Source organism: Myxine glutinosa, chromosome 1, assembly GCF_964187855.1.
Source record: "Myxine glutinosa chromosome 1, kmMyxGlut1.1, whole genome shotgun sequence".
NCBI lineage: Eukaryota > Metazoa > Chordata > Myxini > Myxiniformes > Myxinidae > Myxine > Myxine glutinosa.
In genome coordinates, this window is record NC_136261.1 from 230,293,286 (window position 1) to 230,316,662 (window position 23,377).

At 47.0% G+C, this 23,377-nt stretch overlaps 1 protein-coding gene across 3 annotated transcripts; it reads left to right on the forward strand.

The window, feature by feature from the left end:
* Positions 1-3,171: 3,171 nt before the first annotated feature.
* LOC137434970 (transcription factor BTF3 homolog 4) lies at positions 3,172-22,606 on the forward strand. 3 transcript variants are annotated; one of them, XM_068128247.2, is made up of 6 exons: positions 3,172-3,258; positions 12,322-12,387; positions 12,888-13,001; positions 17,880-18,099; positions 22,134-22,193; positions 22,304-22,606. In XM_068128247.2, exons 1-6 carry the CDS (start codon positions 3,256-3,258, stop codon positions 22,348-22,350), a joined length of 510 nt encoding a protein of 169 aa, XP_067984348.1. In that variant the 5' UTR covers positions 3,172-3,255; the 3' UTR covers positions 22,351-22,606. The 3 variants fall into 3 exon arrangements, with proteins under 3 accessions (XP_067984348.1, XP_067984355.1, XP_067984362.1); XM_068128254.2 differs by lacking the exon at positions 3,172-3,258 and adding an exon at positions 3,587-3,812; XM_068128261.2 differs by lacking the exon at positions 3,172-3,258 and adding an exon at positions 3,715-3,819.
* Positions 22,607-23,377: the final 771 nt, after the last annotated feature.

Sequence of the window (23,377 nt, forward strand, 5' to 3'; positions counted from 1 at the left end):
GCCGTTTCTTTTCGTCTATCTGGACGACATCCTCGTCGCCAGCACGTCCCGCGCCGAGCACCTCCTCCACCTCCGAACACTGTTCGGTCGCCTCAGCGAGCACGGCTTAATTGTCAACCCGGTCAAATGCCACTTCGGCGCGACGACCGTTGACTTTTTGGGCCACCGCATCACCAAGACCGGGGCCGTGCCGCTGCCGACCAAGGTCGAGGCCATCACCACGTTCCCGCGTCCCCGTTCCATCAAGGCCCTCCAAGAGTTCCTCGGCATGGTGAATTTTTATCACCGATTCGTGCCCCGCGCTGCTCAGCTCATGCGGCCCCTTTACGAGGCCCTCCGGGGCAAGCCGGCCAAGCATGACATTGTTTGGTCCGCGGCCATGGACGCGGCCTTCGCCAGTGCCAAACGGGCCCTCGCCGACGCAACGCTGCTGGCTCACCCGGTGCTCAACGCGCCCATCGCCCTCACTACGGACGCCTCCAACTACGCGGTGGGCGCCGTCCATGAGCAATGGGTGGACGGGGTTTGGCAGCCACTCGCTTTTTTCAGCCGGCAACTCCGGCCGAACGAGTTAAACTACAGCACGTTCGACCGCGAGCTGCTCGGGCTATTCCTGGCCGTTCGCCATTTCCGACACCTCCTGGAGGGCCGCCCGTTCACGGCTTTCGTCGACCACAAGCCGTTGGTCTACGCAATGGCTAAGGTCACGGAGCCGTGGTCGGCCCGCCAGCAGCGCCACCTCTCCGCCGTGTCGGAGTTCACCACGGACATCCAGCACGTCGCCGGCAAAGACAACGCCGTGGCCGACTGCCTTTCGCGGGCCAGCGCGAACGCGGTCCACCTCGGCGTGGACTTCACGCTCATGGCGGCCGACCAGACCACCGACGCCTCGGTGCAGGCACTCCGCGTGGCGGACACGGGCCTCCGCCTGGCCGACATCCCCTTCGCGGGCACCGTCCTGCTCTGCGACGTCTCCCAGGGCCAGCCTCGCCCCATCGTGCCCGTTTCCTGGCAGCGCCGCATCTTCGCCTCCATCCACGGCCTTTCTCACCCGGGCCGGAAAGCTTCTCAGAAGCTGGTGTCGGCGCGTTTCGTCTGGCACGGCCTTCGACGAAACATCCGCGACTGGGCCAACGCCTGCACGGCCTGCCAGCGAGCCAAGGTCCACCGCCACACCCAGGCCCCGCTGGCACCTTTCGCCGTGCCTGAACGGCGTTTCGACCACGTCCACGTGGACCTGGTGGGTCCCCTGCCCCCCTCGGGGGGTTCACCCACCTGCTCACCATGGTGGACAGGACGACCAGGTGGCCGGAGGCCGTGCCCCTCACCTCCACCACCACCGCCGACGTGGCGCAGGCGTTCATCGCCACCTGGGTCGCGCGCTTCGGCGCACCAGCGGACATCTCATCCGACCGCGGCCCACAGTTCACGTCTGAGCTTTGGGGCGCAGTCGCCCGTTCGTTGGGGGTCACGCTGCACCGCACCACGGCCTACCACCCCCAAGCCAATGGGTTGTGCGAGCGGTTTTACCGCTCCATGAAGGCCGCACTCATGGCCGGCCTTCAGGACGACGGTTGGGCCGACCGGCTGCCGTGGGTCCTTTTGGGCCTTCGCACGGCCCCCAAGGAAGACCTCCAGGTGTCCGCCGCCGAGCTCGTCTACGGCCAGCCACTCCGCGTCCCGGGCGAATTCGTGCCTGACGCTACCAGTCCCTGGTCCGCCGCTCGCCAGCGCTCGGACCTCCAGGAGGCCGCCCGACGATTTGCCCCCGTGCCGACGTCCCGCCACGGTGGCCCCCAGTCCTACGTCCCCCCGGCGCTTCGCACAGCGGAGTACGTCTTTGTGCGTCATGACGCGCACCGGGGGCCACTCCGGCCGCCGTACGACGGGCCCTTCCGGGTCCTGCGACGGGGTGACAAGTCTTTCATCGTCGACTTTGGCGGCCGGCCGGACCGGATTTCTGTGGACCGCCTCAAACCGGCGCACATGGACGTCGACCGACCACCACGGTTGGCCCTTCCTCCGCGGCGAGGCCGCCCCCCGTCCACAGTTCCCCCCGCTCGACCACCCACCACCACGTCAGACCCCTCCCCACGACCCTCCAGGGGTCGCTTCGGCCGGGTCATCCGGACCCCCCTTAAATTGACCCTGCCGGTGCAGGTCGATTCTGGAGGGGCGTGTGTAGCGGTTACCGCTGGATGTACATAATCGCCTTGCACTGGCCAGAACACGGCCAGACGCGCCTCTCCCGGGCATGCCCGGACTCACTGTTCCCGGGCACGCCCGAACCTCCCGGGCACGCCCGGTCTCGTCTTTCCCGGGCATGCCCGCTCTCGCCTTTCCAGGGCTCGCCCAGAGCGTCCGGGCATGCCCGCTATCGCCTTTCCAGGGCTCGCCCAGAGCGGCCGGGCATGCCCGCTATCGCCTTTCCAGGGCTCGCCCAGAGCGGCCGGGCATGCCCGCTATCGCCTTTCCAGGGCTCGCCCAGAACGTCCGGGGCATGCCCGCTATCGCCTTTCCAGTGCTCGCCCAGAGCGCCCGGGCACGCCCAGCCTCGACTTGCCAGGCCGCAGCCAAACACGCCCGGGCAGGTCCAGACTCGCCTTTCCAAGGCTCGCCCTTGACACCAGGGCATGCCCGGTATAGCTTTTGCCGGGCAAACTTCCCGACATAAATGTGTATATATATTGTTGCCCGATAAACGGGCTTGTGAGAATACCTGAGCTGTTTTGTTTCAATAAAGCAACTCGGACGAATTCCGTCTTTGGTCGCGTCAATTCTTTCGACTCGCGTTGGAGCGCAGTTCCTTCAATATGCACAATTATTATTTAACGGCCATAATTATGTCCACGTTCTTGGCGTGGACCAAGTCTTTCACGAACCGGCTGGCCAAGCCTTGCGTTAAACTTCGTAGTTAGGGCAGGAATTTGAAATTTGGCCAGGATGCCGGCGATAGCTCGCCTGCACTTCGCGAAGGACATCGTGGATCTTTGACGTCCACCAACTAATGGGTCGGGATTCGAACCCAGGCTACATACACAGCTTAGCCTTAGACAAAGGCGAGTGTGTGACTGAAGCGGCGACAAACCATTAAACCTGTAAAATAATCAACAAATTGATGAATTGCGTGTTGGATCCACTCAAGGCGTTCCCCGAGTTGCAGTGCCCCCTGCTGGCACGCACCTCAACAGTTTTAAACCCCCATACTGAACTGTACCTACTGGACTTGGTGCGGAACATCGCGAATCGAACGCAATGGTGAGCACGTACGAACAGTTAGTCTTTATGATTTTAGTCTCAGTGTCTAACCTTTTATTGAGCCTTTGTCCAATGCAATTAATAACGTTCCACAACCGGAACATTGGAGCCCTTTTCGGTGAATTAACCGTTACTAACATAATTAGGTATATGGTTTTCACGAGTGTTTTCGCGCTTCTGGTGTTTTGACTCCAAGTGTAAAGAAACCGCACAGTTTAGTCAGCCTTCTGCATTTCGGAAAATATTTCTTATTTTAAGCACAACGACGCACGACTTCTGTTCTCGCGATACTTTCTTACAAAGCGAGATTTCGTACAGATGCTCCGACTATAGTTCTCGCGATACTTTCTTCCAAAGCGAGATTTCGTACAGACGATCCGACTACAGTTCCCGCGATACTTTCTTCCAAAGCGAGATTTCGTACAGACGCTTTGACTACAGTTCCCGCGATACTTTCTTCCAAAGCGAGATTTCGTACAGACGCTTCACGTCATGACGGTCATGTGCTTGTAACGCCATTTTAGGCACCTCGTGTTCGTGTTCTCGGGCTACAGGTACCCCGTATGTCAATCTTGATGAATTGATTCCATTGTTTTTTGTTGTATTGTGATGGAGTCGAGAGATCGAACCTGACGCGATAACAAAGCCCGTGTTTAAGTTTTTGGTTCACTCAGTTTTGAAAGGCCTTGCTGGTGATGCAGAGTGAGGTCGCCAAAGGATGTGACAAACGTGGACGTCATTTTCCCCTTCACTCGCTCTACCATCGTCCTGTTTTCTTGTCATGAGCACTGTTAATTGTTATGATTTGTAAAATATATCTGTGCTAATGTATAAAAATGAGCGTACCGCCACTGAGTGTGGGGGTGTTCGATGGGCAAAGCTCAGGTGGGACGTTTCACTCACCGAGTGGTCTTCAACCTGCACAAAGGTTCAGGTTCTTCTGAAAGACAAAGGTTGACATCACGTGACCGCAATAAGCAAATGATGAGACCTATTTGACATGGTTTGGTTCTCAAAACTTTCCTCGATGAAGACCACTGTGGTCGAAACGTCGGATCTGGGCTTTGCCTATTGTATTGATAGTTACATGAGTTTGGCACCTTTGGGTTAATATGCTAATAATATGCAGCCTGACCCCAAAATAGTGGGCCCCGGGAAAAGTGCAGGGGGGGAGGGTGAGATGGGAGGGAAGGGAGGGGGGCGGGAGGGAAGGGAGGGGGGAGGGGGCCGTGTTTAATAGGAATACATGGCCGTGTAGATGGGAAATAGTTTGTTTGAAATAAATCACAAATATCAGATGAAAGTTTTTAAAATTTAGAACTATTCTCACTCAGAGTTAAACATCACCGCAACATTACGCAGTTGCTTCAGCGTTTTCTGTGCCGTTTGAGTCGTTTTTGGCGCTGTTCTTCTGTCTCCTGCTGTCTGGCCCTCGCTACACTTTGTTGATTGGCGTTCAGACGTGCCTCTGTCTCATCTTCTGTCTCTCGCTGTCTGGCCCTCACCACACGTTGTTGATTAGCGTTCAGACTTGCCTCTGTCTCATCGTTTGGCCCTCCCCAGACATTGTTGATTGGCGTTTAGACGTGCCTCTGTCTCATCTTCTGTCTCTCGCTGTCTGGCCCTCGCCAGACATTGTTGATTGGCGTTTAGACGTGCCTCTGTCTCATCTTCTGTCTCTCGCTGTCTCAATCTAGACTCTAGAGACACGTTCTTGATTGGCTTGTCGATGGTGAAAAGTACCTTCATCGGCTTCATGGAGTCTCCGATCAGCGATTTTCCTTGCTCGGGAGGTTGAACGTGACAAATTTCTTTTCTTCGGTGCCATTGCCTTTATCACAGTCAGTCTTCCAGTCACTCACTCGTAGACAAATTCAAAATACCAAATTCAAAATACTCGTAGACAAAATACCACGTTTATACGTGGTAAGAAACGACGCAAACGCACGATTGCAACTCTGCGTCGTGTCGTGGGCGTGGCCAACGTGGCCTCATGCTCCCAGGTGATTGGCTAACTCGAGCTCGAGAGAGCCATAATGCGCTACGTTATGGCAAAAAATATGGATCTGAAGATGAAAGAAAAAAAAACCTATGTGGTGTGAATGGCAATGTTCCTCGCTCAAATGTGAAAAAACGCAATTGCGCGGCAAGTAACATCACGTGATCGCTCTGAGCAATGGATTGCAACTCTGCGTCCTGTCGTGGGCGTGGCCAACGTGGCCTCATGCTCCCAGGTGATTGGCTAACTCGAGCTCGAGAGAGCCATAATGCGCTACGTTATGGCAAAAAATATGGATCTAAAGATGAAAGGAAAAAAGACCTATGTGGTGTGAATGGCAATGTTTGTCGCTGAAATGTGAAAAAAGGCAATCGCTTTTCGCTCTGAAATACGTGCGAACGCGTAACTGAGTTAATGGCGGCAAGGAACATCACGTGATCGCCCTGAGTGAATCAGCGCGCTGCTCTGCGACCGGTCAGATTCCGTGCATAATATTCCTCGCTGAAATGCGCTGAGGTAAAAATATGGTTAAAAAATATTATGAAATAAATTTTTAGGTCGGCCATGTTCTTACCAGGCTCAATGGCCATGTCTGTGCCAAATATCAAGTACGTGAGCCTCTCCGTTTAGGAGTCTATCGGTAACATCACACACACACACACACACACACACACACACACACACACACACACACACACACACACACACACACACACACACACACACACACACAAACTGTGTTTTATATATATATATTGTCAAATATATTTGTAGACAACCAAAATTTTCATTCTAAAATTGTCAAATCTATTTGTAAACGACCAAAATTTTCATTATAAAATTGTCAAATGTATTTGCGGTCTCACTAAAATCCGAAATGGAGCGAAATGGACCTTCAAAATCATCCGAAATGGACTCAAAATCCGAAATGGAGCAAAATGGACCTTCAAAATCATCCGAAATGGACTCAAAATCCGAAATGGAGCGAAATGGACCTTCAAAATCATCCGAAATGGACTCAAAATCCGAAATGGAGCGAAATGGACCTTCAAAATCATCCGAAATGGACTCAAAATCCGAAATGGAGTGAAATGGACCTTCAAAATCATCCGAAATGGATTAGGGTTAGGGTTAGGGTTGTTAGGGTTAGGGATAGGGGTACTTAATTAACATGACATTTTATTCATTCCTCATCTGTTTTAGATCAGTATTTTAACATTTAATTTTACTACTGAATCACCATCCATTTCGGATGTTATTGAGGTTGGTTTAATATGTTGTGTATGAAATGAAATGAAAAGTGTAGGCTATGGGGAAGTTATTGGTTATTTTGAGGTCCATTTCGCTCCATTTCGGATTTTAGTGAGACCCATCTATTTGTAGACGACCAAAATTTTCAGTAGACCAAAATTTTCATTATAAAATTGTCAAATCTATTTGTAGACGACCAAAATTTTCAGTGATCTGATCTGCAAATTTTGTTAAGTTTGATTGGATAACATTTAAGTTATTAAACTTTTACGTTGCCCACTTTTTTGGGTCACACTGATAAAAACATTGTCATTAGCTCTACCAAATGGGGTAACTTCATATATCTGGTTAAGTTCATCGTTCCCTGAAGCCTCTGGATTGTCAAAGCATTATTTATTTATTAAATGCTTTATTCAACATAAGATTGAATTTTTTTCCAAAATGGAAAATGTAGCATTGCTTACTTTGAGAAACAAACTTTCAAAGCTCCTACAGTGATTGCAGGAAGTTAAATGTGGAACGTTAAGTGCAAGTATGGGCTGAAGGTTGCACATCGTTTGGTTCCTCGTTAAATGGTACCGATAGCTCAAAGCACTGGGGATACCTGGTGAAAAACCGTGCTACATTGGGATGCTGGCAACATCGGTTACATTCCAAGATCCTTTGAATAAATCTTTACCCAGAAACTTTTTTTTTTTTTTTTTTTTTTTTTTTTTTTTGCGCATTGGTTACCGAGACTCCTTGGGGGTTTGACTTAGCCTGTCATCCATCCAAGGTCGGCAAATTGAGTACCAGTTCACTGGTAATTCCCTGTGTGTCGCAAGAGGCGACTCACAGGGTTGGCGGCAGGAAGGGCATCCGGCCATAAAACATTGCTTCAAAAAGGGGACCACGGTGCCCAAAAAAGGCGATCCCCTGCTCTGCGGGGGAAAATTGCCTCTAAAGGTGGTTCTTATACCTAGACTCTTTGATTTTGAGGCACCAACTTGGCCAATTCCAAAATCATTTGCAACTAGAACGGCACTTGGGAGAGCAAATACCTCCGCCAGGCTGAACAGTTTACATTGTTGTCACCTGACCAACTCGTCCACCAAGTTTTGTCATAACTCATCTACCAGGTTTTGTCATAACTCGCCCACAACGTTTTGAAATATCATGCTATATATCGTTTTGATCTCATTTCTCAAGGGTGAAGAAATGCTTGAAAAACAAAAAAAATTATATTATCTGGATCTTCACCAAAATCTAATCATTTCGTCCTTATCACACTTCCAACCTCCCCACGAAATTTTGTCCGAATGTGTCCACACCTTTTTGAGATATCCTATTAGGAGACAGATGGGGGTGAAAACAACCAACACAACTGAGCATTTAGCAGTGCATACCTTTGTGGGGCCTTGTCCATTTTGGTAGATCTGAGAATGGACAATCTATATTAGAGTAGATCTTCATGCGTGCTCATACTCACACCGGCTACAATAACGTCGTCTCTCATCCGTTTGGGAACGAGGGGATTTGTTAACGCCATTGTTTGAAATTATTCAGGTTTTCTTTTCTTCACATGGCACTGCTTAGGCACTGGCTGGTTAGGCACTGGCTTATAATTGAAGTTTTAAGCACAAATAGATGCATGTGATAATCTGACGACGCTGATGCTGCGGAAGCGGTTTCTTGGCAAAGGATATATTGGGAGGTTTGTCATTGTCTTCCCAAGCAGTAGTTAGGCCAAGAATTGGTAATTTGCTCAGGGTGTCGGCTACAGCTCGCCTGATCTTCACAAAGGACACAGTGGGATCTTTAACGTGCACCAAGTATTGCTGGCAGATGGGACGCCCGTTTAACGTCCATCCGAGGGACGGCACATGCATTAGTCAATCAGCCTGCCTGTGAAACTCCGGGGCGACAGTTTTACAGCTTGTTCGGGATTCAAACCCAGGCTCCCAGCTTAGAGGCGAGTGTGCGTCCTCTAGGCCTAGAATATGGCCTGCCAGGCCCATGTAACAAAAGGGTTCAGTGAATGTTGGCACTAATACAATCCAAGGTTTGCAACCTGAACTCATTTGGTGATCGAGAGTCAAATGCATGAATGATCTGATGAATGCTGATTGTGCTCTCGAGCTATCTCATTACGGAAATGTTTTCTCTCAATCACTACGTGGTGTCTTATATTTCCTGCTTGGCCTGGATGTTTTTGGGTCAAATGGCTTTGGATTGTTTGATTGCAAAATAAAGATGTGGAGGCATCAGTACATTGCAAAATGCTATTACATCATGTGTATATGTTTATTTTTTGCAGTAAGCATGCCTAACCACAGTGACCAAATACTGCTTACCATGATAACTGGTTGGTGTTAGTCCAACTCCCATACTTAATAAAACTTTGAATCAACCATTCACAAGAGGGAAGTGAGTTTGGCTCGGCAGAATAGTTTGGAGGTAGGTGCACTCGCCCTTGAGCTCCCTAGCTTGTGTTTGAATCCCGACCCGGTTATAAACTCATCCTGGTGTCTGTATCCCCTCGGATGGACATTAAAACGTTAAACTGGGTGTCCCCATCTGCTAGCGTGAGCCGGTGGACATTAAAGAACCCAAGGTGTCTTGCACAAAGTGCATGTGGTGAGGCTTATACCTGTTGCAGGGTTTGTTTCTACAATTGGTGCCCCCAGTATTTAATGCCACCTCAGAGTTTCTTAAACCCCTAGGAGTACTAAACTATAAAAACAATTAGGTTTTCTTTTTCTTTTTCCAATGTCCGAGCTGTATGTCGGACCTGTATCTCGGACTTTGAGAATGAAACTTTTTCATCACTAATGGGAATAAAAAGTGTACAAGGTTGACATACTTTTTTTTACCTTGACCTAATTTTTAAGGTCGTGACCTAATATAAACTTACTTTTTTACCTAGACTGGACCATGGTTTGTCTGATCGGAATGAAATTGTTCTCTCTGGATAGTCAGTCACATTTACGCTTCATTTACATCGTACCTCTCCAAGTTAAACGTCGAGGTCAAATGGTGGCCTGATGTTCTGATGCATCCAAGATGGTCTTGCATCATAATAATGAACCTGCATTTAAATTGTGCACCTGATATTTGATTCGTGTTCTTGACCTGCTTTTTTCGGATTGTGGCCGAATTGACAAAAAACACCTTTTCAAATCATGACTTCATTAATTTTCCTCCGATTTTCATGATGTTGAGTTTTATGGATAGATTGTAGACTGGGACACATCTTCCTATAATTCACCAAATGTCCGTCCGTCCGTTCGGAGGTACCGCAAAAACGGCTCAACCGATCGCAACGTTATTTTGGGTGGGTATTCCTGGGACCCCTGGGACTAAAATACGCTATATTGTTTTTCCAAATTTTCCAGTTTTTCCAAACACGATGGAATAATATTTACCGATATGAACAGTGATGTGGCTTTTGTTGAAATTCTACAAATAGTTTATTCTACGTACCAGGAGAGAGTAGATCGACTCCTGACGAACTCAGCCTATATAAACGTGCGGCTCCGAAGTAACATGGCAGCTTGTGCCAAGCGACTGAGAAACAGGTGTAGCGGCTGCTTCCGTGTTACAGATTCGGCGCGCATTCTTCACACATAAACGTGCGACTGAGAAAGACGTGTAGCGGCCGCTTCCGTTTTGCAGAATTAAATCTTTTTTTTCAAAATGGGCACCATGTACTGTTTAGATTTTGTTGATTTGCATGTGATATGATTCAACGGATGTTTATATGAATCGTTTAAAATAAAAAAAGCCTTCAATTTCTGATATTTTGCCTTTTCGTTTGGGCTTCCCAATTGAAGCCCATAGGGTAGGTACCGTTGCTGGTTTTCTTAATTTGCACTTTATCCATAAATTTTGAAGATCAAGGTCAAATGGTGGTCCAAAAACAACAACATTGCGATCTTTGGTTTGCGAGTGCGAGGGGTTGTACCTTTGGCGATGGCTTTGTGATCGCAGATATCTAGTTGGATGTTAATGCATAATACAGGAAGGATGACCACAAGAAACCGGTACCCACAAAATGTAATAAACCTTTATTTTTTTCTTCAAAATGACATGTTCTTTGCTCCACATTTGTTTCCAGGTGGAACATGATGGAAAGTTTCAGATGTATTTACTTAATTAATGTCATTGATTTGATTGAGATTGGAGCACGTGCCATCTTTGAGCCACCGTGATTGAGCATGATTTGAGCGTGAGTTGGAGAACGTGATTGAGGTCAATGATGTCCATCTCTACGCTGCAGGCACACTTGGATTCGCCGAGCAAAATTATTTTTTTACTCTAAGTAACACTCCAAGAGATTTGATGGGATTGCGACCAAATTTGGCACAAATGATATTTGTTGTGTTGTGACTAAAGTTTGTTCACCGCATTAAAACAATCGGCATAAAACAAGCATTAAAACACCAAAACCTTGATCTTTTCTACCCCCGCTAATTTCACCCCAATTCCACTTTTTTGAAATACCAACTTCTGTCCTGGAAGTCCTTGGTGTCCTTGTGTTTTATACTTCTCCCACCCCCCCCCCCCCTTCCCACACCTCCTCCCCCCCCTTCCCACACCTCCTCCCCCCCCCCCTTCCCACGCCTCCTCCCCCCCCCCTTCCCACGCCTCCTCCCCCCCCCTTCCCACGCCTCCTCCCCCCAAGCCCTCTCCCTCCCACACATCTCCCTGCTCTCAAATGTTGTGTTTGTGTGCTTCCCATTCTCTCCCCATCTTGTCTGCCGGTCCCTCTTTTTATATATTTTGTTTGTCTGGTTGATTTGTTTGTGAAGTAAATGTTAGCTCTTTCATGAGCCTCGATTCAGTATACAAAAAAAAAAAAAAATCAGAGGGGTGGGGGGGGGGGGGTGGGGGAAATAATCAGAGGATATCGTTAGTATGGAGGAGGTTATGAGAGATAAGGTTGAAGGTCAGTACCGCTTCTTTGTGGTCACCTTGTACAATGATCTGTTGACCTATGAAGTGAGACAGGTAAACAATGACCATGTATGATGTCTCACACGACATCAAAGTACGTGTCCGAAACCGGTTGCGTGCCCATCCCAACGATTTATTTGTGATTCTATTACGACACTAGACCCTGGTTGGGATAATGGGCCTGAAAAAGGAATTGTGAGAGCCAGGTTAAGAATCCGTCGACTTGTTTTGAAGGAGACTTATCGATGATGCTATTGTTAAGTGTTCGGTAATTGCCAGATCTGCGATTTGATGGTTGTGAATCAAAACTACAAAACCACGTGCAATTTGTCCGTCTAACAGCTAACTTCCTAAGCTCAGGATGATGTTGTTCTTTTTGTCGTTTTAATTTGATCCTGTCGATTTCAAACTTATTGAGGAAAGTAGTATGACTATCAAAAGTTAGCATGGTGCACTAATAACAGGTGCCATATCCTTTGGCTTATCGGATCAAAAAGTTCATTGATTATTAGTTCTTACCAGTAATTTAAATCTGTATTAGTTTTTACGAACGTAAACACGGTTTGATGTAATTGAGGGTGCGGTCCATTGTGTACATATCACAGGAATACTTGTATGTCTTGAGAAAAAGATGAAGTTTCAACTTCCTTGTCCTTTTTTTTTGTTTGTTTTCTACAATCAAAAGTCATTGTTATTCCTCAACCACCCTCATGTTAATCAACCGTTGATTTCAATTGTCATTTGTCTATGATTGGGTGGGAGGGGTGGGAACTGGCAATGCCTCAATTTGGTGAACTATTATCTGCTGCTGCTGTTTGCAATCTAATTGAAGTTTTGCTTGTTTTGTTTTTTTAAACTAAATAAATTAACTTTTTCAGATGAAAGAGATCATGAACCAAGAAAAATTAGGCAAGATGCAGGCACAAGTGCGGATTGGTGGGAAGGTGAGCATCTATGTCGCTCTTTTCTTTTCTTTCTTTTTTACGTGTTTTCTAACGACTACCTTCTGCTTCGTGTTTCTTTTCTTTTTTTTCTTTTTTTTGTATACAGAATGGACGCTCGTGAAAGAGCTAACATTTATCACACAAACAAATCAAACAAACAAGCAAAGAAAGTATATAAAAAGGGGAGCGATAGACAAGATGGGGAGAGAAGGGGAAGCACATAAACACAATATTTGAGAGCAGGGACATCGGGAATGTGTGGGAGGGAGAGGGCGTGGGGATGGGGGGGGGGGGGGGGAGAAGTATAAACACAAGGACACCAAGGACTTCCAGGAAGAAGTTGGTATTTCAAAAAAGTGGATTTGGGGTGAAATTAGTGGGGGTAGAAAAGATCAAGGCTTTGGATGGGGGGAGATAAGAGGTGGTGGTGAACAGCTGTTTTAAAGAGTGTCATGATGAATTTGAAAAGCAGTTATTGACTAACGCATTTTGTTGCACAGGGGAGCGCTCGCAGAAAGAAGAAGGTTGTACACAGGACAGCAACAGCAGATGACAAGAAGTTACAGACGTCTCTTAAAAAGCTTGCTGTTAACAGCATCAATGGCATCGAGGAGGTGGGACTTATTCAACATACATGTGGTACACATGTGCAAGTTCATTGTGCGGAGAGATGAGGTTTGGCAATCGCTTGTGTGTCTGTCTGTCTCTGTCTCAGAACTTTATTTTACCATTTCAGCTTTTCTCATCAAATTTTCAACAAACCTCTAGTATGAGAATAATGGAGAAAATCATAAAAAAAATTGGGTCAAAATGTGAAAGGGCAAAGTCGTAGTGACTATAAATAGCCCTCGTAATAAAATAAATAGCCATGCCGCAGGACATCAAGCGTGGCACGCCCTGCTTATTTATTTATTTTCTATTGCTTCCATGTTTATTTACCATTGAGCTTCAGTGTGTCTGTCCAAGCCAAAACATTTTTTACCATTTGAGCTTTTGTCATCAAATCTCCAACACACCCTTATATTAATAAACGTGTATGTCCGTATGTCTGTCTCCATAACGCCAAAACCATGAAACCTAGCAGCCCAAAACTTTGCATGCATGCCAAGGGAACTTCAAGGGAGTGCATGAATAAAAACTGTGTTTGGGTAAATTTAAACACCCCTTTTGAAGATCAGTTAGTGGGTGCTCACTATTAAGTGCGTCATCTTGGTTAGCCCACTGTCACCTTACAGGAATCAACCCATCTTGTTTCAGGTTTCCTAGGCTCCCTTTGTTTCCAAATTTTACGCCAGTTGTTTTTGGCGAGTGCTCTACAAGATGCTTGATAATGGAACACACTCCTGTTTCACCATTCCCTTACTTTTTTGCTTAAATATTTGTAATAACTTTGTTGTTTGTTTGTTTATTTGTTTTCTTCAATGTTTGTTCATTTGCAAGCCATGGCGATAGTCAACAGTGGTGTAATTGACGTTTCTTATCACAGCGGCTGTCGTTTTTGAAAATAGAATTACAAATTGACATTAAAGACAATGTTACGGTGATAAAGTAAACATCTTCATATTTGCACGAGAAAATGCAAATAGAAACGTTAGTTCTGTTGCCTCAGTTAAACCTCACAAAAGTTTACAATTGAAGATAATTACGGCCTCGGAGAGTTCCATTTCCATGATAGTGGGTACACAGGGTGCCAGCCGTAGTACGAGTCTCATCTCTCAAGGGAAGCCCATGTTGTAATCTCTCGTATGTGCTGTTTGAACTAACCCCATTTGGTTCAATCCTGTACTAATGCCGGTAGACCAGTTTTACATCCATCCGAGGGATGGCAAACACTGATTAATCAGCCTGCTGATGAAACTGTAGGTTGACCCCTACCATGAGTCCTCTTCTCACTTAAGTCTCCTTATCCTTCATGAGGTATAAGGGGTTAAATTAACCTCTCACCCTCAAGTCCCCTTCTCACTTATATAGCTCCATGAGGTGTAAGGGGGTAAAGCTGGACCCTGGGTAAACGTGAACTTAGTCAAGATAACCCTTTCCTTCCTCCCTCCCCCCTGCTCTCTTCTGTTCCCCCTCTTTTCCTCCCCCCCTCCCCACCTCCATCCCTTCTCTCTCCCCCCACCCCTCCTATCTCTCCTCCCCACCCCTCCCATCTCTCCTCCCCACCCCTCCCATCTCTCCTCCCCACCCCTCCCATCTCTCCTCCCCACCCCTCCCATCTCTCCTACCCACCCCTCCCATCTCTCCTCCCCACCTCTCCCATCTCTCCTCCCCACCCCTCCCATCTCTCCTCCCCACCCCTCCCATCTCTCCTCCCCACCCCTCCCATCTCTCCTCCCCACCCCTCCCATCTCTCCTCTCCTCCCCACCCCTCCCATCTCTCCTCCCCACCCCTCCCATCTCGCCTCCCCACCCCTCCCATCTCTCCTCCCTACCCCTCCCATCTCTCACTCCCATCTCTCCTACCCACCACTCCCATCTCTCCTCTCCACCCCTCCTTTCTCTCCCCTCCACCCCTCCTTTCTCTCCTCTCCACCCCTCCTTTCTCTCCTCTCCATCCCTCCTTTCTCTCCTCTCCATCCCTCCTTTCTCTCCTCTCCATCCCTCCTTTCTCTCCTCTCCATCCCTCCTTTCTCTCCCCTCCACCCCTCCTTTCTCTCCCCTCCACCCCTCCTTTCTCTCCCCTCCACCCCTCCTTTCTCTCCCCTCCACCCCTCCTTTCTCTCCCCTCCACCCCTCTCATCTCTCCCCTCCACCCCTCCCATCTCTCCGCCCCACCCCTCCCATCTCTCCTCTCCACCTCCCATCTCTCCTCTCCACCCCTCCTTTCTCTCCTCTCCACCCCTCCTTTCTCTCCTCTCCACCCCTCCTTTCTCTCCTCTCCACCCCTCCTTTCTCTCCTCTCCACCCCATCTTTCTCTCCTCTCCACCCCTCCTTTCTCTCCTCTCCGCCCCTCCTTTCTCTCCTCTCCACCCCTCCTTTCTCTCCTCTCCGCCCCTCCTTTCTCTCCTCTCCGCCCCTCCTTTCTCTCCTCTCCGCCCCTCCGTTCTCTCTCTCCGCCCCTCCTTTCACTCCTCTCCGCCCCTCCTTTCTCTCCTCTCCGCCCCTCCTTTCTCTCCTCTCCGCCCCTCCTTTCTCTCCTCTCCGCCCCTCCTTTCTCTCCTCTCCGCTCCTCCTTTCTCACCTCTCCGCCCCTCCTTTCTCTCCTCACCGCCCCTCCTTTCTCTCCTCTCCGCCCCTCCTTTCTCTCCTCTCCACATCTCCTTTCTCTTCTCTCCTCCCCCCTCCCATTCCTTTCTCTCCCCCCCCCCCCCATTCCTTTCTCTCCTCCCCCCTCCCACTCCTTTCTCTCCTCCCCCCTCCCCCTCCTTTCTCTCCTCTCCCCTCCCACTCCTTTCTCTCCTCCCACTCCTTTCTCTCCTCCCACTCCTTTCTCTCCTCCCACTCCTTTCTCTCCTCCCCCCCTCCCACTCCTTTCTCTCCTCCCCCCTCCCACTCCTTTCTCTCCTCCCCCCTCCCACTCCTTGCTCTCCTCTCCACTCGCACTCCTTTCTCTCCTCCCCCCCTTGCACTCCTTTCTCTCCTCTCCCCTTGCACTCCTTTCTCTCCTCCCTCCTCACACTCCTTTCTCTCCTCCCGCCTCACACTCCTTTCTCTCCTCCCCCCCCCCCTCCTACTCCTTTTTCCCTCACCCCTCCCCCTCTCACTCCCACTCTTTTTTCTCCTCACCCCATCCCTCCCACTCCCTTTTCTCCTCACCCTCCCCCCTCCCTTCTCTCCTCCCCCCACCCCTCCTTTCTCTCCCACCAACCCCTCCTCACTCCTTTCTCTCCCCCCATCCCTCCTTTCTCTCTCCCCTCCCCTCCCCTCTCTCTGCCCTCTCCTCCTATCTTAGTATTCTATTTGGTGACGGGTACAATTTTCTAGTTATGAGAATATGGAGAACACAAATGAATAAAATGTACATTTTTTTTTTAACTGTCGTTTTCGTCAATTTAGTTTGAGTACAAAGCAGACGCTGATATGCTCTGCATTTTGAGAAGTTTCTCGTTAAATGTTGCTTTCAACCAGTTTTGATGTGATGACAGTTGACCAAGTGAGATCTCACAAAATCTCATTATTTGCAATGTTGGATTTTGTAACTCATCTTGCTAAAGGGACTTTACAAACTCCATTTTGATGAGGACCGTTGTGCTTTAAATGTGATTAGAATCGAATATTGTATTGATTGTTGGTTGCTTCATTTAATGGGATTCACAAAACACACAAAGAAAACCTTTACCATCCTGAACTCCTAAATTGTGCTTTTGCTTCATCCTGGCATGCACCCACTTTTTAACAAATTATGCCCAGCTTCATCCTCCACATGTGAAAGCACGTGATTGCATCAGCTGACCTCGTATACTCTGGACATGTTTTTTATTTCTTTAATTTGAGTTGCATCTGCTTATTTGTTTTAACACACGAACTACAAGGTTAAATACTTTGTAGAAAGAGGGTGTGGGTGGAGGAATAATTTTTAATGTGTGTAATAGTCACAAATCTTAAACGGTGATTGGTCACTTGGACCATCAAGCCTGTGTCACATCCCTTTAACCTCATTATTTATATGTTGTCCTTGATACAATTTTCTTATTTTATATTTTAACCTTTCTACCTCCGCCCATTGAAGGTGGACTGAGGTTACGTTTTCAACCCTGTCCTCGTATGTCTGTGTGCAGAATAGCTCAAAGTTGTGGATTGTTTCAGATAAATTATGGTGGACAGGTTCAGCGTGTGATAAGGACAAATTGATTAGTTTTTGGTGAAGATTTGGATCCAGATACAAGAATTTTGTTTAGTGATTCTTCACCATTGACAGATGGGGCCAAAAATGATATCGTATGATATCTCAAAAAGTTGTGGACGAGTTATGACAAAACTTGGTGGATAAAGTTAAATATGGACACAAGATGATTCATATGACGAGAACAAGGTGATTACATTTTGGTTCAGGTCCGAATCCAGATCCAGCCTATCGGTGGAATACAAAATGTAAACTAATCAGCCTGGTAGCAGTATGTGCTCTACCGAGTGCCATTCTCGGGTTTCTTTGTTTTTTTTAAAAATCGCTAGCGAGTCTGAGCAGGTATTGAGGAGCAGGCTAACGAGTCTGAGCAATCCCTCTTTTTATTCATTTAATTATTATTTGTAGCTAGGAGAGAAAAAAAAACCCGTCCAGGGATCGTTGTGTGTCTCGGGTGTTTAATGTGGAGATTAGTTTATGGGCCGATTGAGCACGACCTATTATGTGTCCCTCACAGTACAGCCAGAGGTTGTAAACTGAAGTTCAACTGAAATCACAAAAATGTATCTTGCATTGTGAAGGAAATTTGTTGACAGCACTAATCGGTTTATCTTTATTGGCTTTATAGATCCTCGAGTCCCTTTTAAGGTGTCTCATTAACTTTTTGATCTACAACAAAAATTCTCATTCACTTTTTCTGTGCAGGTGAACATGTTCAAAGAGGATGGTACGGTTATCCACTTTAACAACCCCAAGGTTCAAGCTTCTGTCACGGCCAACACCTTTGCAATCACAGGCCACGCTGAAACAAAGCACTTGGCCGAGATGCTTCCAGGTGTGCTCAATCAGCTGGGTGTCGAGGGCCTCTCTAACCTGCGTGGACTGTCCCACTTGCGCAAACTGGCAGCTTCTACTGCAAAACAGGGTAAGAAACTGTTACCACCTTGGCTCCATGGTGCAGTTTTATTTGAGATAGCATTGAGCTTATACTATTAAAATCGATGAAATGTGGAATGGCCTGAAAAGTAAAAGTGTGCGTACAAACTTTTGCAATATATCAGAGCTTCAAGTGATGGCTCTTTGTTTGAATGGTCGCACATGCGACTATTTTTGGCAGTGGGTCTAAAAATACGTACCTGGTCTCGCGTGTTTACTTGGTCCTTTTCGGAGGGTGAATCTAGAAAGGGTCTTTAGGGGGGAAGTGGGAATCCCCTTGTGCCATGTTAAATAGGGAAATTAAGCAATGTTGAAATCGGCACTCTTTCCTGGAGAGGAAAAGTCAGTCTGGGCAGACTAGTGTTACTAATCAGAGTGGACCAATTAGGGCTTTCCCCACTCAATTATTTTGGATATACATACTACATAGTCAAGGCTTGTGGAAGAGCTAGAACATCAGACGAGTGGCAGATGACCTATGGTGAGAGAGCAGTTGAAGAGGTGAACCCATCTCTGCACCAACCAGGTTGAGTCTGTTTCTGGAGCCTATAAAGTAAAGATCAGTGGTAGGCCAGTGCTCCAGCCCAAATGTGACAACAGTACTCCATGAGGGGATGTATAGTTGGCTTATACAGGTACAAAACAGGTGGTAAATACCTCTGCGCTCAATAAAGACAACCAACTTACTTGGAAGCACTCTTCGCAACACCAGAAATGTACTTATCCCAATGGATGTTAGAGGAGATGCCCAGACCAGGAAGCTGAAGCTCAGATGAATCTGTTGAGGTTGAAGACCCCATGTGCACAGCAGGGAAAGACCTGTTTCTAGAATCTAGAGCAAGATATGAACAACAATTTAGTTTTCTTTGCATTGAAAGTTACCAGCCAGTCATGGCCCCACTTCAACACATTCTCCAAATCATTGTCCAGTGAAACTCCGACCTCATTACGAGTGGCGTTGAGTGAATCAGCAGATGTAGAGTAGAGTGAGGAATCGTCAGCATACATGGCTAGCTGAGACAGAACATTATCAGGAAGATCATTGATATAAACAAGGAACAATGTGGGACCAAGGACAGAACCCTGTGGGACACCAGAATTGATGAAGCAAGTAGGAGAAGATTGACCCCTAAGTTCCACCTGCGATTAACACCCAAGATCCTGCGATTTGTAAGGAAAGCTGAGATTATTGAATGAATCACTCCAGATACACCATATGACTAAAGCTTGTGGAGCAGACCCCTGTGCCAAACTTTATGAAAGGCTTCTGAGATATCCAAAGCAACTAATTGAGTTTCAGCCTTGAGCTCCAATGCCCTGTTGAAATAAGCTGTAATTCAGGAAAAGGAGATCATGTTCACCAGCTCATTCGTCCTCGCAGGTTCAGCCTTTGCTCGTGAATTCCCCAGATGTGCCAACCAGTCCGCCCTCAAATCTCTACCTTATATGGCCCCTAGGAGAGGCGTGGCTTTGGGACTGCAGCCCCTTGCTGCACTCTCGAAGAGCCACTTTAGCCTCTTGTAGGGCTGTCTTCCCTGCATCGGCCGAGCCGGGAAATCGGTAGTTGAGGCCGCCGTTAGACGTTCGCCTATCTGTTGCTGCGTGAAACCGGGGCAAAATGAAGTGTAATGACCTTGAGTACCTTGAGGCGAGTTAAGGTTCATACTGATTGTCTAATTTGAGGTGTGTACAGAGCGAGTGAGAAGAAATATAGAGGTAGTGACAGAATGCAGAAATTTGGAATAAATGGAAGAAGGAAAGTGAAAGACAGAAAGGGAGGCACATGCTGGATGTGCAAACCATCATGAGTAGATAATTAGAAAATATAACAGTTTTTAGTGAAAAAAGAGAGAGCTTGAGAAAATTGGTTAATTGTGTGCTCTTCCTGAAGACAGGTCCATGGCTGGCTTGCAAAGGTGATACTTGGTGGTTTGCCATTAGTCAGGGTAGGAATTTGTAATTTGACCAATATGCCGGTGATAACCCACCTACCTCTCAGTGAAAGACATTGTGGGATCTCTAACATCCACCAATTAATGCGAGAAGATGAGACACTGGCTTGATGTTCTTTGGACACTTCCTGAACTTTGGAAAGCTTCGATGAGAGTAAACGAGTACGACAGAGCACTAACTTATTTTTTCCCATCTGCTCATCCGTTCTCAAACTGGTGATGGACAAAATGTTGCTGCATATGCAATAAATAAATAAATGCATGTGAATAAAGTTGTTTGCAGGTAGGCGGTCTTTTGTCGAGTTGTATCCATTGCCAGCTACATTATGATTAACAGCACCACACATGAATGCACATACACACACGGGAATACAACTTACTTTTCACAGAAACGACCCTGAAGTCGTTTCCATCTCAGACGACAAACTTTTTCCCCAATTTTTTTCCCCTTTCAGCATTGCAGGGAATCTACACATTTTGAAACCCTTCTCTGATTGGTACATCCAATGACACAGTATTCTGCCATTTAAAAAATAATTGAGCTATGGCGTGCTCATTCAATGAACAATCAGGATACAAAACGGTGCCCTCGGCCCACTTGACCAGAAACTTCCTGGACACGCCATGTCGCTACTCTTAGTATATGGGGACTGTCCCCACCACCACAACCCTTCAACCCTGCCCCACAACTCCTCAACCTCCCCCCCCCCCCCCCCCCATTTTCTTTCACAATGTCATGAGATTCCTGGAATTATTCCAAGCTTTATAACGTGGGTTTTCTGGTGTGGTGCTTGGTCGAGTTTTTGAAGAGGAAACAGATGGAAACAGAAACTACCTCTATCACCCCAAAAAATAAAATAAAAATAACCCGGGTTTGAAACTAAAACATGATCACTGTCTATGTGCATAAAGAAGCATTGAGGTTATGTTGCTCGGACAGATTCCATTTGCACTTACCAGAGGCCTGAAGTGTGTGGCCTATACCTTCTCGAGTCCCATGGCACTAATCGGCTCCAACCTTTTGATATTTGATTATCCTTTTAAAAGTCGCATTGGTCGTTTTGCCCTGAAGGGAGGGCACGGCAATTGGGAATATGAGAGCTCCACAGAACTCTGGCTTCGCCTCGGTCCAACATGGTGGCCGCATGATGTCTTTATTGGGTGGGAATGGAATGTTTCAAACGGATGGGCGAACCAGCACATAATTACACTCATTCTTGGGTAAAATGCCAGGGGCATAGAAAAGGCCCTTTTATATAAGGGTATGCGCCATGTGGCAAAGTAGAGAAAATAAGGGACATTCCATAGCTTGTAGAAAATGTCGAACAATAGAAAAGAAGGGACATTCAAAAAATCTCGTGTGCATGCTGGACTACCCTTGTGTTCTTAGGAGGAACCAAGTAATGCTCTGGAAAAGTTCATATAAAGGGGTGCCAATTTGATTGATACAGCTGCATGAAGAAGTAAATGTATTTTATTTGCTAGATGTAGGGTGCCCCTTTATATGAACTTTTGAACTTTGAAGCCATTCTGACTTGCTTCCACCGAATAAAGTGTGTGCAGGCATCAGCTAACAACTCGGTCATCTTTTGGGAGGATTCTTGTGGCATCATTCTCACCCAAGGATAACTGTTAATGGTAACAGTTACCAGGATAGGTTGTTAAACACATTAAATAACAATCTGTCAGCAATGCAGAAATGTTACTAACTTGCACAGCCAGGCCTTCCCTTCCACCACACATGGGGTTGCTCTGGTGCGGGAATTCTTCAGAGCAGTGCATTGAACTGGTCGCACATCTACAATATTCATCTGACCTTGCGTTGGAGTGACTTAGTAATTTTCAAAAATGAAGACCGCTTTTATGGCCTTTAGGTCAGATCATGCCTCTGCCCTTGAATATATCTTCCCTTTGCTACAGGCTTCACATAATGGATGGATAGGTGCCAAGTGTACAGCACTCCTTAGGGACCGAAGTATGTCATTGTATGTGTGAGGAAGTCGGGAGGTTTGGTTCTATGAAATTTCCATTTTGTAAGCCAGTGTTCGACTTTTACTGCTGTTTTTTGCAGGTCTTGAATTTAAACCCCCCACTGTTCCTGAGGAAAATGAAGAGGACGACGAGGTACCCGGTAAGTTGTCCAGAGCACCTGCTTTGCACCGAGATGGCACGAAGGGGTTTTTGAAAACCTAATCCCGAAAGCACACGGGTAAACCCGCATTGCTGCCCGTGTCCCCACAGACCTGGTGGAGAACTTTGACGAGGCTTCGAAGAACGAGGCGGTGTGAGCGTGCTGTTTCTGCGTTGAGCTTGTTGGCAAAACCCTGCACTGGACGAGTGTGCCGTGGCTAGTGCGTGCATGTTGGGTGTGCATTAGCGCGTGCACACATCCTTGCCACCATGCTCCAAGTTTTGTATTCCTTGCCATCGCTCTCAACATTGTATAATTTTTACCCCCTCACCACCACACTTAAAGCTTATGTGGTTCTTGATGGGTATGTTTGGTTGACATTCGATCAATAAAATTTAAAAAAACGAGTAGCACATTCTTGTAAAATGCTTTTTCTTTATCGTTTGTACATCTGTGCAAGTTTTTATCGGACAGGTGCGGGATCATCTGTTGTCTTCATAATCGTACTTTGTTTTCTATTGTCCCAATCTTTTTGTCCCCCGTCGCACCGCGGAGCGAAAGGAGGACGATGGTTTTTATTACTCTATTGATCCTTTGCGTGGATAACACATGCTTCGGTGTTTTCACAATTTTTCCGATTTATCGTTGCAGTTCCGCAGCTGTTTTTGTCACATTTGGGCAGGAAGCTGTGGGTTTAAGGTCGTTTATAGTTGAGACGAACAGTTTTGTTGATCTTGAGGAAAATGTCTTCACTGGAATTTAATAATGTAGGTGCTTGTACGGTAGTTCCTCGCTTAGCGCAGTAGATGTGTTCCTAAAAAGTACCCTGTTAAATGAAATCGCATTGTGCGAAAACTATTTTCTCTTTGAGATAATGTAAAACGTGAGGGTTGCATTTGAGAGGGAGAGCCATAGAGTAAGGGAAGCTGATAATGCAAGTAAATGTAACAATTGATACAATTTAAATAAATAAATGCAACAATTGTATTTACTTTAAGGTGGTGGCGAAGTTTGGGGCTTGGGTGGGCGGGGAGGTCGAATCCATGGGGTCATCATGATCTTATCTATCACTCATTATTTCAATGAATGACACCGACAAATCCCAATAAAAGGTTACGATGTCATTGTCACATAGCAAGATGGTGGGGCAAAGCACTGAGATGCCAGTTGTATTTGTCAGCACA

Coding starts and splice junctions, on each gene's coding strand:
- LOC137434970 (XM_068128247.2), top strand. Junction 18,100..22,133: donor AGCTTCTACTGCAAAACAGG/GTAAGAAACTGT, acceptor TGTTTTTTGCAG/GTCTTGAATTTAAACCCCCC. Junction 22,194..22,303: donor AGAGGACGACGAGGTACCCG/GTAAGTTGTCCA, acceptor GTGTCCCCACAG/ACCTGGTGGAGAACTTTGAC.